Source organism: Calidris pugnax, unplaced genomic scaffold (genome assembly GCF_001431845.1).
Source record: "Calidris pugnax isolate Ruff unplaced genomic scaffold, ASM143184v1 scaffold18, whole genome shotgun sequence".
NCBI classification, from domain to species: domain Eukaryota; kingdom Metazoa; phylum Chordata; class Aves; order Charadriiformes; family Scolopacidae; genus Calidris; species Calidris pugnax.
Window position 1 is genome coordinate 14,666,212 of NW_015090812.1, and position 16,432 is coordinate 14,682,643.

The following is a 16,432-nucleotide window of genomic DNA, read 5'->3' on the forward strand; positions in this document are numbered from 1 at the left end:
CTGACATACTGGCTTGTTTGTTTGTTTTCTTTTCTTATCTGCTATGGTTTCTTATCTGCTCAACGTTTTGTGTATTACTGAGCAATGCAAGCACTCACCTTAATGCCTTGTGTTCCTGGTTCTCCTGGAGGACCGTCTAGACCTCTTGGCCCCTGAATATTGAACAGGTAATTTGGAATATTAATTATGTATTACTTTTGGTTATCGTCCGGGAGGTAACAAGATAAGCTTTAGGAGAGGGGAAACAGGTTTTGTTAGCTTGAAAACCAATCTTCATTGTATGCTAAGTGTGAAAGTCTCAGGGAATAAAATACATTTCTGGTTTGCTGAAATATGAATTTAAGAAGAAAGATTTTCTGAAAAATACATAAACAAGATGTTCAGGGTCTCTGTTGGAACCAGCTTCCTGGCTGATATTTTCTGCTTTCTTTCTATGCATGCAACAGACATATTTAGAAGAATTTAGATGAGCACTGGTTATATGGAGTGCTTGCTTTTGAGTGTAAGTTGTGTATGCAAAAATCTAGCTTGCCAGTAAGACTCTAAAACATGCAGATAAACCTCTTCCATTAGTAAATCGCTTTGAATTGAGATTTAAAGTAATTTATAATCTTGCATAGTGAACTGCTCTATTATTAGACTAAAAACATCTCTTGTAAATTGACTTTTTGCAACCAGTAGATGAACAAAGATAACCTGCTATATTTTTGCATTACAATATAGCAAATATTTATTGCCAAAGTGAAATGATTATTTAAAATTGGAAATCTAAATGCATTAGTTCACAAGCAAATGAAAAATCCTTAAAATAGATCATGAGCAAAATGGAAAAGAATATTTTATCCATGCTCACTTAGCAGGTTGTTTCCAAAATTCTAAACACCATGACTGTTTGGATATGGAAAATAAAATTAAAACCAGTTAATAACAACCTAAAATGAACAACCACTTTAAAGTAAGAGCTAGATAAACATCAAGACGGAGTCAGCCTCTTCACAACAGTATGCAGTGGGAGGATGAGACACAACAGCTTTCCTGCTGGCATCTGGGCTGGGCTGGCATCAGAAGGAAGTAGGACACTGCTATGACAGTGCCTAGAAGAAAGCAATCTGCATTTTCCGAGTGCATTTCCGAGTTCTAGAGAACTTCATATCTTGGGTCATGGTTTATAGTGCAGGGCATGCAATCATGACTGATTTCCAGAGAGTTATAATACTGTTCTAAACTGTTCTAAATATTGACTTTGTTGGAAGCATATCTATTTTATTTAGATTACTTTCCCCTCCAAAACATCAGTGACTTACGTGTCCCTGTTGAATTTTTAGAGACAAAACATAGCAGAATTCTGTTGTTTCTGACATGGATTTACTGGTGCACACCAAAACCTCTGTCAGAACAGATGGTGAGCACCCACCCACTTCTCTCCAGAGCTACAGTGAAATCGTCTGACTGGTACCTCAGGAACAGTGTGTACCCGGAATCATTTAGGCTTTCCTCCTAAAATGGAAATCTTTCAAGAAAAGGCCTTTCCTATGAGCCGAGATCTAATCATAACCCCTAGCAGAGCCAGAAATATCCCATGAGAAGCTTATCTGTCAGCATTTCAGCACTGCTGCTTCTGGCCAGCAGGAGGGAACACACAGAAACCATAAGGAAAAGAAAACGAACACACTAGGAAAGCTATCTGAATACTTTTGATACCTTGGTAGTTTGGGACACAGCTTTTGTGAGGCCAGGGTGATCCTGGCCACCTCTGTTGTTTCAGTCTAAGCTAGGAGGGAGTATTTGCAGGCATTTTTTTTAAGCTAGAGGAAAAAAGAGGCTACAGAAGAAAACATTCCGGGGTGCTGCATGACTCTCAATGAGAAAGGTCCCAAACCAAAGGCTACTGAATTCTGTGGAAAAAACTCCTGGTGACTTCAATGCACTCAGGGATCCAAAACACTAATGGTGTTTTCAAGAGTGATGGAGGCCTTTATAAGAACAAAAAGACTGGGCTTCACATTAAGATTATGTAACTGTGTAAGCCCAATTATTGAAGTAATATCTGGCATAATTTAAAAGAAAGCTAAACATCTTGATCCAATTAATGTCTGGTTACTGCTCTGCACTTTTTCTGTAACTGCTATCTATAATCCACACAAAAAGGGTTGTGATGGAAATTCAAGGCAGACTGAGCAGGTTTAAAGTCCTGTGATCTAATATTCCCATCTCAAAGAACAGGAGGAGAAGGGACAGGAGGAAACTGAAATGGAGTGAGGACAGGTCATTAAGCTGGGGGGTAGAAGAGAAGAGAAGCTCACGGAAGAACTGCAGAGGAATCAACTGGGGCAACACAGGAAGGGGGAATTGAACAATTGCAGGACAGTTTTAGTGTTTCTCAGACTTCTTAGACACATGACTTGTCATTTGTCTTTCCACATCCTCCACAAGGTTGATCAGGGGTAGAATCTCAAGATGAAATATTCAAGGAGGAAAAAGGACAAGTTTTGATTGTACAGGTTTGTGTAATAAAGGTATTTATTTCTAGGTTTTATCTTCTGTCATTAATAATATTAACAGATAAAGTCTTTGAAGACTTGCTGCTTCCTTTTAGTCATAAAGGGGGTCATAGCCCATAGTTTGCGAAATGGTCCCATCAGGAGACTGCACAGGATTCTCAGTCTGTTATGTGCTTAACACACCAGTCATGTAGATCTCCACTTCCATGAAGTTCACATCCACAGCCCACTCAGTAGGAAGAGAATGACAACTGATTTATCACTAATAACCAAGTGAAAAGGCCTACCATTCAAAATACCAACCTTTTACTATATAATTTTGAATTGAAAACAAAGTAACAAACTAACATGATGCTCAGCTTCTGGCTATCAGCCATGCCTGCCTTTAGCCAGCCATAGAAGAGAGTGCAGGAATCCAAGAGGAAGGCAATTTAATATTTTAACAAAAGCACACCATAACATTCCTATAAATAGTGTGGTGTGACTCATTATTGGCACAGATTAATTGGATCTGTATCATTTCCTACTATAGCTAGTACAGAATGAGAGATACACATGATTGTCCTGCTGTTATTTAATTTAGATTGCAACAGAGCTGAGGAGTAAGGCTGCCAAATAATTACTACTACTTTTTTCTTTGGCATGGGTTCAGCTTTGTTTCTAAAATGGAACACATCACATTGAAAACTCTAGGATAAGCTGAGAAAAAGTTCATCTAAGAAGGCAAGAAGCACCAATTAACTCTTTTTGTCCTTTCTCATCCTGCCTCCAAAAGAGCAGAGTGAAAATAACATGAACACACTATGTCGCTACTTCGCTATTTTGGTGGTTGACATGGAAGAATATTAGAAAATGACATCAATAGATGTAGATAATAGATAAACAGATAAACATACTAAGATATTGATGTACCACACAGCACACAGGCCACTTGTTTCATATAAACCTGAAGTGCACACATTTTTGTAGGTTATATATTCTCTGCTGTGAGAAATATGAAAGATACCACTCATTAAAACTTAGCAATGATGTCCTTAGATAATTGAGGTTCTTCATGCTAGTACAGACACAAATGAGGCAGAGATAACCCTACTGGCAGCTACAGACATAAGATGCTGTTGCCTGACCCCAAATCTATAGCACTTTATTATCTGCATTCTCAAAATTGAATTTAATGAGCTGCATATCAGGAAAGAGCCAGCAGAAAAATTATTGGGTTTTGAGCTTTAAAACACCAAACATCAGCCTGAAGAATACTAACTGCTAAGAATCTCAACAGCTATTGAGAATTTTGCTTAGGAAGCTAATGATACAGGACCTTTTCCTCTCAAATTAAGAGCTTCAGTTGTGTTAGTCTGAGATTATGGTGCAAACTAAAAGCAGAACCAATCTCTGACATCGTAGTTTTCTTCATACTTTAGCAAACAAGAACAAAAAAACATGCAACAATAGCTTCATGGTGGTCTACGCTGCTACCAGCATGCCTTCCAGGCTAATGTATTTCTTCCTTCTGGTCCTGGAGAGAAATTCCTCCTTTAGATACAGATATTCCCACCCCTCAGAGTGCCACTCTGCCACTGAAGTGGCAGTACAAAGTACTGTCCTCCCTTCGTATTTTCATGAGATTAATGCGAAAAAATAAAATGTGGGTCACAAATCACATGATTCCAGCTGAAGTGCATCAAATCTTGAGCATGAGCTGAGGAAGCTCTGTGCTAGCACTATGCTCAGTGGCATATCCCCTCAAATCCCCTGACAGCGAGATACTCCCTAGACTCCTAGACAGCCTGCCTTCAGCTGGCCAGAACTCCTGGGTGTACTGGAGACTGAGCAGCTGGATACTCTCAGGCAGAAGTAGGCTGCTGGGTAATCCTGGATGAGAACCGGTTGCTGAAAGGTCCAGAATTTATGAGATGAAGGAATTCTACTCTGTGACAGTGCAGAAGCAAAGGGTCAGCACTCCTAAGACTTCCTGCAGATTCCAGCTGCGAAGATGGGATGCGCTCTTGTTTCAGTACACAACAAAGGGGAACTTCCATATGCTTCTATTTAACTTCTGTATGGGACTGTGGTATGCATTTTTCCGAGGCCTATCACACAGAGCTGGGGGTTCTGGCACATCTCTTTCTGAATCCAGTGATGACAAACGCCAGGTTTCAGGGCCCCCCAGATATGTTCCTTATGCAAGATTCCACTTTGGGTCTGACATTTTGATCATGAGAGCAGACAAAATTCTCAGTGGCTTCAGTGGGAGTTTTTTTGCAGAGCCTGAAGACCTAGGTCTGCTCTAAGACCTCCTTCCGTGAAGCATTCCCAGTCATGCTGGATGGAGGCAAAGGCATAAACAAGAACTCCAAACTGGGACTTCCACAGAGCTCGGGATGTTTGGGATCTATTTTGAGCGATCTTTAATTATAAGCAATGTACTCCATGATGTGCTGCCAAAATCATAGAGACAGACTCCCTCAAAGACTCCTGTCTCAGTTGGCAGAAGATGTGATACTCCTTAAATAAAAAATATCTTTTACCTTCAAAACAGAATCTCAATTGAAATAAGTTGTTCCCCCATAAAAACAATCACCAGGTAGCAGATGCTGCTGGAAAGGAGAAGAGCCTGCAGTGGAGGACTCACATCCATGTCAGTAGCTTCAGTCTGACTCCAGTTCTGGTGATGCTGGCAGAGAGACTTGCCAGGAGGGAAGGATGTGAGGAGGGGTTTAGAGGGGACTGCTATGCCCAGAGGAACTAAAACATACAACCTGCAGCAGTTCCATACCCATCTCAGAGACAGCTATTTACACCAGATTACTTTTGAGCTAGCCTTCTAACTCCCTGCATCTTATAGGCCACCAGTCAAACTGAAACTCTGGTTGACTGATAGGGCTCAAGGGATTCTCCTTTTTTAGATGAAGCCCAAACATCAGCATTTTACTGTAAAAATGACTGCATATGTGCACTCCTCATCTGGTGCCACTGGCTTGGGTGTCCAGGCTCAGCATAACACTTCATCACTGTCTGACATGCTCCTACTGAAATCACAGTTTCTTTCATTGAAATGGGCCACTGAAGAAAAATTGGTGCCAAGCTGCTGCTTCTTTTCAGCTTCACAATTGCTTTGCATTACTGTTTTGATTTACATTTTCAAATATGTCTGTGAAGCAAAAAGGCTGGTTTTCCCTTCTCTCCTCTAAACCAAAGCAGAGATTCACACTTCTGCCAGGAGGCTGCCTTCGTTACTAACATTGGGCTCCCAGGAGCCCCTAGAGCCTCTCTCCACCGAGCACATTTGTATAAGCTCCTCTTGAACGCTTCAGGAGCCACTTCTCTGCTAGCTGATGCCTGGGGTTGGACACTCCTGCTTACACCAGTTCTTGGTAGTTCACTGTGCTCATTAGTGGGGGCGGATTCTCACCCTCTGCAGCTAATTAAGGTTTCTCTTTGAATTTTCTTAGATGTGTTACATAAAGAAATATATCTGAATTTCAGTTTTGCCTGACAAACAGGCCTCAATACGCCCATTTTTCTGGGCGCTGATAGATTACGCATGTGTGACATATTCAGTTCAGAACATTAAGCAGGTGCCTCTGAGGTGTGGGAAGCATTTGCTATTTCTGCATGTAAAATTGTCAAAGTAACACTGAATATGTCTTAGCGTACACGATTTTGTAGTGCAGGTTTTTTTACAGATAATTAATTATTAAATTAAAATGTCTATTATTAAATTAGCAAAATAATTACCAGAAAAAATTTTTTTACTAATATATCCTCTTAAGTAGGCTTTAAAAAACCACATCTGTTGTAAGGGAAAAATGAAGACTATTTTTAGAAGACCATACAGATTCTCTCTGATAATGGTGGGTATGTCCTTTTCCATGAGCTGCTGAGATAACTTCCTTAATTCTAAATCCCAGACTCCAACTGATAGGTACTTCAGACAAGCACAAGGAGTTCTAAGTGTATGTAGATATATGCTTAAATCTGCCTCACCCATTTAAGGAAACTGAAGTCTGGGATAAATTATACTCTGTCTGGCATTAAACAAGAACAACAACAACAAAAAACAACCCAAACATTTGGCATTGACAGCTGGAAACCTCTCTAACACAGGGTAAACCAGAACAGAAATTATACATTTCACAAATTTTTCCTACAAACTGCACCATGATCAAAGAGGTAAATTAAAACAGATTTCTTCTGGAGGAGGAAGAAAGCATACTAAAGAAGGAAGATTCATTTGAAACATCTGAAGTTTCTCTTATGAATAAACCTATAGTGTACCATGAAGTTGCTAGGCACTGTATATCTTGAATATACGGAACGTGCAAAATATCGTCTATTTCAAAATATAACGAACACTCAAAATATAGTTTCAAATGTACTATATTAATATTTTAATATGTATTATATATTTGGATATATTATTTTGAATATAGTGAAAATAATTGCTTTTTATCCAATCTCTTATTTAATAGTTTAGTAATCATGAGAAATGTAGAAGAACATATAATTAATAAGTTTTGTATTACAAAGTTTGCTATATTTTGCAATTTTTTTTGGTAATATTTTACAATATTTTCTAATCTAAAACCTTATTTAAAATGCAATGTGTGTTACTCAAGTACCTATCTTTAACTGCAGTAAAAACTCCAGAGTTTACAATTTTTCAAACTTTAACATGTATTTTCTTAGAAAACATACGTATTGCAATAACAAAGGAGGATAAAGGCTGCAATCGTATTTTACTGAAACAACAAACATTTCTGCTTCTTGTGACAGAAAGAAACCAACAAAATTATCTCACTGACATGGATTCAGGGACTTTATCAGGAATGAATGGTAAGCACTGCTGGATTCTACCACCACCTGTGAAGACACACTGGTCTGGCTGCTGGTATATGAGTTGTACGCATCTCATAGGAAGCCTGGACATGCTGTTAAACTGCCAGATGAGGCTGATGTTAGAAGGGTGCATCTCCACTGCTGTTCTTGACAAGCTCCACAAACCCAGTAAGAACAAACTCGCTCATGCTGCAACGAAACCCAGCTAATACTATGAATGGGAATCACTTCCTGCAGGCACCTCGGGCTGGGACTGCAAAAACATGACCAAAAATACTCCAGACAGGAAGTGCAGGTGACTGGTGGGCTTTATGAAGGAAAGTGTTTTGAAAACCATGGAGCCAACCATCCCCAGGTAAGTAAACTGCAATACTTTCACTGGTACTGATTTTACACATTGTGATCAAATGCTCATACATATCAATGGGGGCAGACTCCCTCTTCACTTATGGGGGCTTGGGATTAGTGTTTTGTTTACAGTGGAAAAAATGGTCCCCATTTCCCTGATAAAAATACATGAAATGGAAACGAAAAGCTAGTTAAGAGGTTTGAGATTCTAGCATATACTACTTTCTGACTTTGCTTCTTCCTCTCTCAAAATTACGTTTAGGTGATTTTAATTGTCTTTCAAAGGCATAAATGACATGCAGATAAAGAAAATAGTCCGTAAAACTTTGAAACTGTCCAATGGTAGTTATAAATGCTAATATTTGCATATTAATGTATACAGAATATAAGGCCAGCAGTCATTTTGGTTCTGATCCTTCTCTCAGATGAAATCAATGGCAAAACCTTATTTAAGTGTAATGTGAGGAGAAATGAAGATTCATATCATTTCCTGCATGGAAATACAAGTATCATCTGTCTGATTTCAGTACAAATGGCTTGAGCCCGGAGGACAGAGTTCAAAGGAAGGAACTGTACATGGGTTAAACATCAGATTCATATTGGCAATACACTACTCTCTGCTCTTAAGTAACATGAAACAACAAAATCACTTACTCTTCTTCCCTTAGGTCCCTGTGGCCCTGGTGGTCCTCTTGCCCCTGAAGGTCCCTACATGTCAAATAAACTTATTATTCATTGTCTTCTAAACACAGATTTCTGAAAATTACAAGGCACATGCACATTGAGCAACAGTCAATGCAACCAATACAGATCAACCGCTTTCACTTGTGGTTGAAATTCAATTAACTGCGTTAGTACAATTTGTCTAGAAAAAAATAAATAAGAGACTCTATGTAACTTTATTCTGAATAAGAAATCATGATGTGAATGTTGGAGACTACTGTTCAACATCCCTAAATTGGTAAAGGATACTTGTATTTCAGCAACATTACATTAAAAAACCTAATAAATTCTGATAGAATATTCAGGTTTTGTTTGTACTGAAGACCCATAGTAGCCAAATTATAACATAGTTATACACAGCAAATTAGAATTTATTTTTTTTTTATTAAAAATGAAACTAAACACATCATGAATATATTTAAATTATATTAGGCATCAGTGAACTAAAAATAAAATTGTTGGGCAATTACAAACCATCCTTAAAAAATTCTATTCCCCTACTTGTCTCAACTGAGTGATTTTGAAATGGATGAGTCAATAATATAATTAGTTTTCCTGTCTCTCATGGATCATCTTGGTAAAAAGTAGGTGAACATACTTTGCATCTAGATAGTAAATTTTCATGACAGTGTTAAAGACTGCAGTACAAATTAGAAACCATTCTTTGCTTCAGCAGAGCAAAAAGATAATTTGAAAATGGTATATTTTATGTCAAACAAAAGCACCACTCTATACCTACAGGTAATCCTTCTGGCCCCACAGGTCCAGGGCCTCCTGGAGGTCCTGGGTAGCCCTAGAATTGAAATAAATACAGAAAAAACAGAACAGTTTAATCGAAATTGTTATTATAACAACAATAATAAAACCAGTTACTTACCTGAAAATTTGAGGTAAATTAAGAAAATTATTGATCTTGCAAAATTTGTTCCCAAAAATTTGTTTAGAAAACAGGTATTTGTTTGGATATGTCATAATAACCATTAAATCAGTGTAAGTTTCACACAGGCACTGGCTGTGGGCTGTACAGAAACTAAAGCTGCTGAGTTCTAATGAATTTCAAAACCCTCACTTCAAGGCTGTGACAATGGGAACAGAAGGTGGACACAGCCTGGTGTGGGCAGAACTGACCAAGACAAAATGCCAAGAACAGCTCTTGTCTGAGGGCTACAATGATTTACTACAGGGAAGGGCTCTCACTGCTATGACTTAAGTGGATTTACCCACGGCAATAAGCATTACTAACAGTTGAAAAAAGTAGTTGGTAGGATTGGATCGTATATTAATAAATTCTCCTTTATTAATCTCTCTAATAACCTTTTTTTTCATGGATCAAAAGCAGCTGGTTGAAGGTAAATCTAGATTAGAAAGATTTAATGAAGCAGAGAATGCTTCAAAAATTATTGTCTCCTGCTGCATGGATCATTAAGTTGGTCTGTAGCCTGAGGGTACTTGGTTTCTTCCTTGCCAGTGGATGCCCAGAGAGGAATTACTGCAAATACTCAATAATAATGTCCATTTCCATGACAAGAACATTCCGCACTGCACCACACTCAGTCCCACATCTGCAGCCTTTATAAAAGGCCACTGACATTTCACCACTGCCCACCACATCTGTGTCAGATGGCGCAGGACGCAACACGTAGTACACTACCTATAATCTTCCTGTCATCTCCTTGTACACAGTGAAGTCTGTAAGTGTCCTCTATACATTCTGGAGCCATTACAGTGCTCTCTAGCAAACATACAATCAAACCCTAACTGCTTTTCCTCAAGAACTTCAACACGAATGTGACAATGGGCACGTATATAGGTTTTGGTTTTCATTTCTGTGCCCCAACAACCTACCTAACAGGACAGCAGCCTCTGGATTGTCCAACGCTGCATGAAATGTTGCATCCTGATTTAGGACAAGTGGTGGTGTCAGGCAGCCAGTCCTCCCATAAGAGTGGCACCCAGGGGCTATCTGGGTAATGCTGTGCAGTAGAATTAAAGGTGATGCTAGTTACCAGCTGTCTATTAGAATAACTTGTGTTACTCCAGTCTCCACAAGAGATTGTTATTTTACTTTCCCTCTATTTAACCCTCTAATTAATTGTGTTTAATTTTTTTTTTTATGTAAGGCTGGTTAGAACCATTTTTCAAAACTGCAGTTGCTCTGCTTCATTCAGCGGATCACTTTGCAATGTCACTTCCACAGAGGGGGTAAAGCTGCTAAATGAAACTTCCTGGGAATCATAAATACTACTCTTTTCTATAAGTAAAAAGGACAATCAGAAGGCTGAGAATTTATTATTGTTTTGGAAATTAAAGTGTCTTTTAAGTAACATAATTATGGATTCTACATTATTTGTGACTTACCATGACACCTTTCTCTCCAGGAGGCCCTACTGGTCCTGGACTGCCTCGCTCTCCCTTTAACAAAAAATTACAAAGAAAATAACAGTGAGGGCTCTTTCCCCGACTCGTTCCATGTCCACTGAGGAAGGCATATCTGGCAAACAAGGCTAACCTGCAATAACAATACCACAGCAATCCAAGAGGTCTTTTGTGAGGGCTGTACCCATAGTCTAAAAGAGATTTAGTTGCTAAAGGGAACAACTTTTTGCAATGCACAACACCATTGGTTCAGGGACCACCCATCAGAAACAGTGCAGAGACCTTTTTTCACTTTTGTTGAATTTCTGCACTCCTTCATTCTACAAGCCCATCCATATTTTGAGAAGATGATAAAACAGCGTTGCTCTGATCCCCTTTTCCTAGAAGACTGCAGAAGAGATGGTACTACATCAGTCTCTGTGAACTGCAGCTAGAGTATCCCTTTTCTCTCTGTTGGGTGCATCACATTTATAGTTATGTTCCTTAATCCATAAAATTCATCACAGCAAACAAACAAAAAAGAAAATTTTGTTCCTTGCTCCCTCATTTTTTCAGTATGTGTTAGGAAAGCACAGAGCTAATAGCAAGGTCAGCCCTTCAGCAGCTGCAGAAGCAACTGGAGTAGGGGAAGTAGGAAGGGTCTCTTTTCGTACTTTTTCAACGTTTATTCATATAACATCCAGCCCAAACATCAGGCTTGGCTGTAGATTACCCCCATACAATGATTACATTTCTACTGCAGATGGTACACAAGACATAGTAATAACACTATATTTTATATACTGTAAAGATACATTTCTTTTAAAGAAAAGTTATGCTGGAAGTATGTTTGTCATTTAAATCCACACAGCATGTTTACATTCTACCATTTAATCCATAAAAAATGGAAGACAATAAATTCTAGAGAAACAGCATAGCAATAATGACAACCATTGCACCATTAAGAAGCTTGCTTCCATTTGCTGATGATATATTAATTAGTCTTCTACTGCCTTTTCCCTCCTAGCTAAACTAGCAGCAGTAACCCAAGGTAATCTTTGTTGGGCCAAGTGTAATTATAAAGAACAACAATCCTTTGACACTGAATTCTAAGATGATATTATGATTAAAAACACATGAGATGTCTAAATTTTAGTTTTAACAAGCAGTGCTTTCCACTGATGTATTTCCTTTCATAGATTATATAAATTATAATTAGATTTTCATGGAAGTTCTAATACATTATTAAGACTTGCTCAACAAAATATCTAAATAGCAGCCACCAGTCTAGGTGAAATAATTCAGCCCTGCAGGGAAAAATACAAATGCTGTTGGATCATTCTGACAAACAATTATGTTTTTATTATAATTGAAGCTGACATGCAGTCCAGTAATAGTTTCCTGTTTTTCAGTTTTAAAATACTTCACCTAAATAAAACCGTGTCAAATATGCTTAAGCTATTTATTCTGCTCTAGTCATATTTAAGTCTGCAAAACTTTGCTTTCATAAGCACAACTGTTACTGCACAGGAGACAAAACTAATGATGTTGTCTTCTTTACTCAGTGAATGCATACAGCCAAATTTTATTTTTCTACTTTTGTTTTCATTATGTAGCAGTGAAAAAACAGTTACTACTGTATAAAACAAGTATAATTTGTGCCAGTTTCTGTGAATCTATAGCAGTGGATAATAAATTAAGTGAACAAGATATTAAATCTATCAGGTCTAAATTAATTTCCAAGTAAAATCAAGGATCAGGATGCATACCTCAAATAACAGTATTTGGATTACCGTTTACTACATTCCTGTGCCCTGAAATACCTACAGGAACATTAGCTTTGTCAGTGGTCAGTAAATGACCTCTCACCAAAATTTTACCACCCCAATTGTTTTCAAAGCTGATTTTTGCTGCTGATTAGTCAGATACGTTATTGTACCTTTTCACCAAGGCTTCCAGATGGCCCAGTTTCTCCAGGTAAACCAGCTGATCCCTGTACAAAAAGTAAGCAGACTTTTGTTAGCATGATGTCTATACCAGTTCCTGGCTGGCAGCTCCCCAGTAACCCAGCAGCAGAGCAAGGCACTTTTCTTCATCTCAGAGAACCAGTGGTCTATTTGTTTAAGTGTTCCTGTGGGAAAGTGAAGACTGGCTGCAATTCTGGCTTACAATCCATGCAGGAGGATCACTGCAGCTAGACACACCAACAGTAAATGGCTACTGTTTGAAAAAAATTACACTAATTTAATCATCATACTGTGCTACCATCTAAGGTCTTCCAGTGAGCTCAGTCTTGCAGTGCTAGAAGCTTTACAAACATGCAAGTAAAGGTGATAATTGCTCTGCTAGCGCTTCAGACTGACCACAAATTTCAAGGGAATAAATTCAGTGGAACAAAGTAAAAGCCAATCAAAACAAAAACAATATTGAATCAGGTGTTGTCAGAATTTTCTCTTTAAGGACTGTAGCCCCAAATGCCTTTGAAGTCAGGGGATCAGAGCCTTTAAGTCCTTTTAAAAATGAAATAACTCCCTCCTGAAGCTCTCCCACAAATTTCCATTGGATAGAACAGGAGGAAACAGGAGAGGAAGTACTTTAAAAAAGCTTATTCCCAAGTTCTTGCAATACACCCTTTATTATCAAACAAAAAGAAAAAAAAATAGTTATAGCACAAGGCCCCTGTTGAGAAAAATACGGAACAGTGAGCTTGGAAAAAAAGCAATAGGCACCCAGAGAACATCGCACGACTGCTCATGAAAGATGGAAGCTCCTAGTAGTGATATAATACACAACTGTACCATCTTCGTAGCACTTTAAAGAGCAAAAATTATTTGCACTTTAAAAAATGCAAATAAAATGGCAACCCACACATTGGCATTACTATCTCTACAAATGAGGGAACATACTATCTTAAGTAGCACTACACTAGCACATGAGTTGTTTTTTTTTTTAAAAGTGAAGGGTTTTTTTAAAAAGTGTTACTTCAGAGCTCATCATCAGCTCATATTCCTTTCAAGAGCCTAGTAGTAGTTTATTCCATAGAAATAACATCATAGCAGAAAGACAACACTGCAGTTTGAGATCTCCGCCTTTCAAAAACACCATATTTTTTTAGCTTTTACTAGTATAATTTCAACAGAGTTCAGCCTCAAGCACCTCAACATAACAGACACAAAGTAACTAAGGTTTTATGATGGCTTCTTATTTTTTTGGACTGCTAGCTCCTCTAGAAATCTCATAGTTCAAATATATTGCAATAAGCCATTGATAGAGCTGCCTTTGAGGCTGACAATACTGGCACAAACTACTTTCTGGAAGGGGCTAAAGAGATAAACAGGCATTTCTATGGCTGCTGGACTGATGCATCATGTGTGAGAACTTGTGTATTATGTGTCAGAACTGAGATGTCTCTTGGCAGCAGCCAAAGATTCATCCTTATGATACTGGCACTAAGGCGATGCCCAGACGTCACTGGCAGGAATAAGGGACTTCGTGACAACTCTGAGAGCCACCACTGCTACCAATCATGGCCAACAGTGGGCCTCAGCACCAGGCAGAAAGCTGTGAGACAAAGAATTGCCCTGTGCTTTTGCTCATCAAGATAAGGGGTGTGGAGGTACAGTTTCAAAAGGCTAAAGACTAATCACTTTGATTCTCTTATTCCAGAAAGGACAGAAGACATAATCAGAGCCAAGATGAAACCCAGACCTATTCTCCTTCTACAGAGACACTACTGATCTCCCAGCCAATGCCACACTGTTTACAGGTCTGAAGATGCTGATTAGAAAGATGGGTAGCTGTGTCTTACCCCAGCAGTGAACCCTTTACAGCCCCTGATCAAGCCCCCTTTTCAATTCAAAAGTAATGTCTTTCTGACTAAGTTGCTCCGGTCTGAAAGATAAGGAATGACTAGAAGCAGTGACTGTGAATGTGCCGATGTATTATCCAGCAGATCAGGTCTAGGCTACAACATCTTCCAGAGTGAGGACAAAACTTGGCTATTAAGCAGCTAGTTTCCCAGACACTGGTTTTTCCTCAGAAGAAGTTAAGTAAAGTAAAAGTACATTTTACTCTAAAAGTAAAGTAAATATTTACAGTAAAAATACTAAAAGAAGAAAGTGGATTTTTGTCGATACAAAAGATAGGAAAAAAACCTCTGCATGAGTGGAAAAGGATGTATATGGAAAGCAAAAAATTATTCAAGATGACAAGAAGAATTGAAGCCAGTGAACAGCAAAGGAAATAGAGACTTCAAGAGGAACGAAAGGGCAATAAATTCATGACAGTTCAGGATTAAAACCTCTTCTGCTTCTCCATCCAAAATGGAGAGCAAGAGCCTGAGACTGAGATAAGGCTAGGGCAGGTACATGCAGAGGCAAGAGAGGGGAAAAAAGCTTACTTAGGAATATAATTTTGGTCCTTAAAACAATTAGTAACATACAGTGAAAAGAAAGTGCAATCAGGGAGCAAAACATCCTGTTCCATCAATACATTAACGGTAAAGTGCTGTTTTCCCTATAGACTTTCTTAAAGATCACGTGACCCATTAAATCCCAGATTTGGATGGGTTTATTATAGAGACCAGCCGCTAAGACTGGACTGAGGTTTCAACTCTCTCTTCTTCTTATGTAAGAGGATGAATACAGTCCAAAGCAGGTTTCTTGAGACAGTGTCTTTCAGCATTTCTTTCATCCTTTAGGGAGCAGTAGTGGGTTCCAAAAATCAAATTGAATGTATTAGGCAACAGAAAAGTAGAGCAAAAAAACCCTGAAATGTTTACAAAAATCATCATGGTTTTAAACCTTATTAAAAATATAGTCATAAACTTTCATTTACAAGATTTGTGTAAAAATCTCCAGTGACAATAACAGCATTTTAGAAACCTTCTCGACGGAAGCATTTTTATGGAAAATGAATCAGAGACCAGATCCCACAACTAACTCATGCCTGAGAAAGACAAGAACATCTTGCCAGGGCATATACTCTGTGTTAGTAACTGGACTGTAGTTGAGTAATTGAAAACACATTGTACACAATGCAAACCCAAGTATAGAGTAATCCATTGAAAAGTTTAGGAGTGAGAAATTAATATTCAGCTATTTCCAAACATTCCTGTGGAAACAGTTACCTGTCAGCTTTGACACCAACATGTTGTTCTGTGATAACTGAACATTTTCCAATCCAATGTTATATCCAATGTTATTTCATTTGGAGTTCAGTATTTTTAAACATTTTTATTCAACATTCTTTTAATGAGATAAGCAAATTTAAAATATTATCTTGCCACATTAACATTTTTCTATGAACTTTTTTGGGCATTTTCAATTACTTTTCATCAAAAAAGGCTGTCCAGGGAGGTTGTGGAGTCCCCTTCTTTGGAGATTTTCAAGACCCGCCTGGATGCAGTCCTGAGTAACATGCTCTGACAAGCTCTAGGCAATCCTGCTTCAGCAGGGGAGTTGGACTAGATGATCTCTATGGTCCCTTCCAACTCTAAAAATTCAGTGAAATTCAGTGAAAATTTGTCGTGAATCTGTGCTGAATCACTTCACTCCAGATCCAGCATTCAGCAATATCATAATCTCTGCCTGCTCATTAGGAGTCCCACTTAAACATTTCATCAAGAGCCCATCAGCTTCATACTTCATGAAGGACTTTATACATTT

The 16,432-nt window shown here is 38.4% G+C and overlaps 1 protein-coding gene across 2 annotated transcripts in view; it reads right to left on the reverse strand.

Annotated features, from left to right (window-relative positions):
• COL24A1 (collagen, type XXIV, alpha 1) overlaps positions 1-16,432 on the reverse strand; it is a 149,104-nt gene that overhangs the window by 42,893 nt on the left and 89,779 nt on the right. For both annotated transcript variants that reach the window (XM_014939499.1, XM_014939500.1), the window contains exons 25-29: positions 12,706-12,759; positions 10,770-10,823; positions 9,151-9,204; positions 8,343-8,396; positions 99-152 (exon numbers count right to left, since the gene is read on the reverse strand). In XM_014939499.1, the coding sequence (XP_014794985.1) occupies positions 99-152; positions 8,343-8,396; positions 9,151-9,204; positions 10,770-10,823; positions 12,706-12,759 (270 nt within the window). The remainder of the gene's footprint in view (positions 1-98; positions 153-8,342; positions 8,397-9,150; positions 9,205-10,769; positions 10,824-12,705; positions 12,760-16,432) is intronic.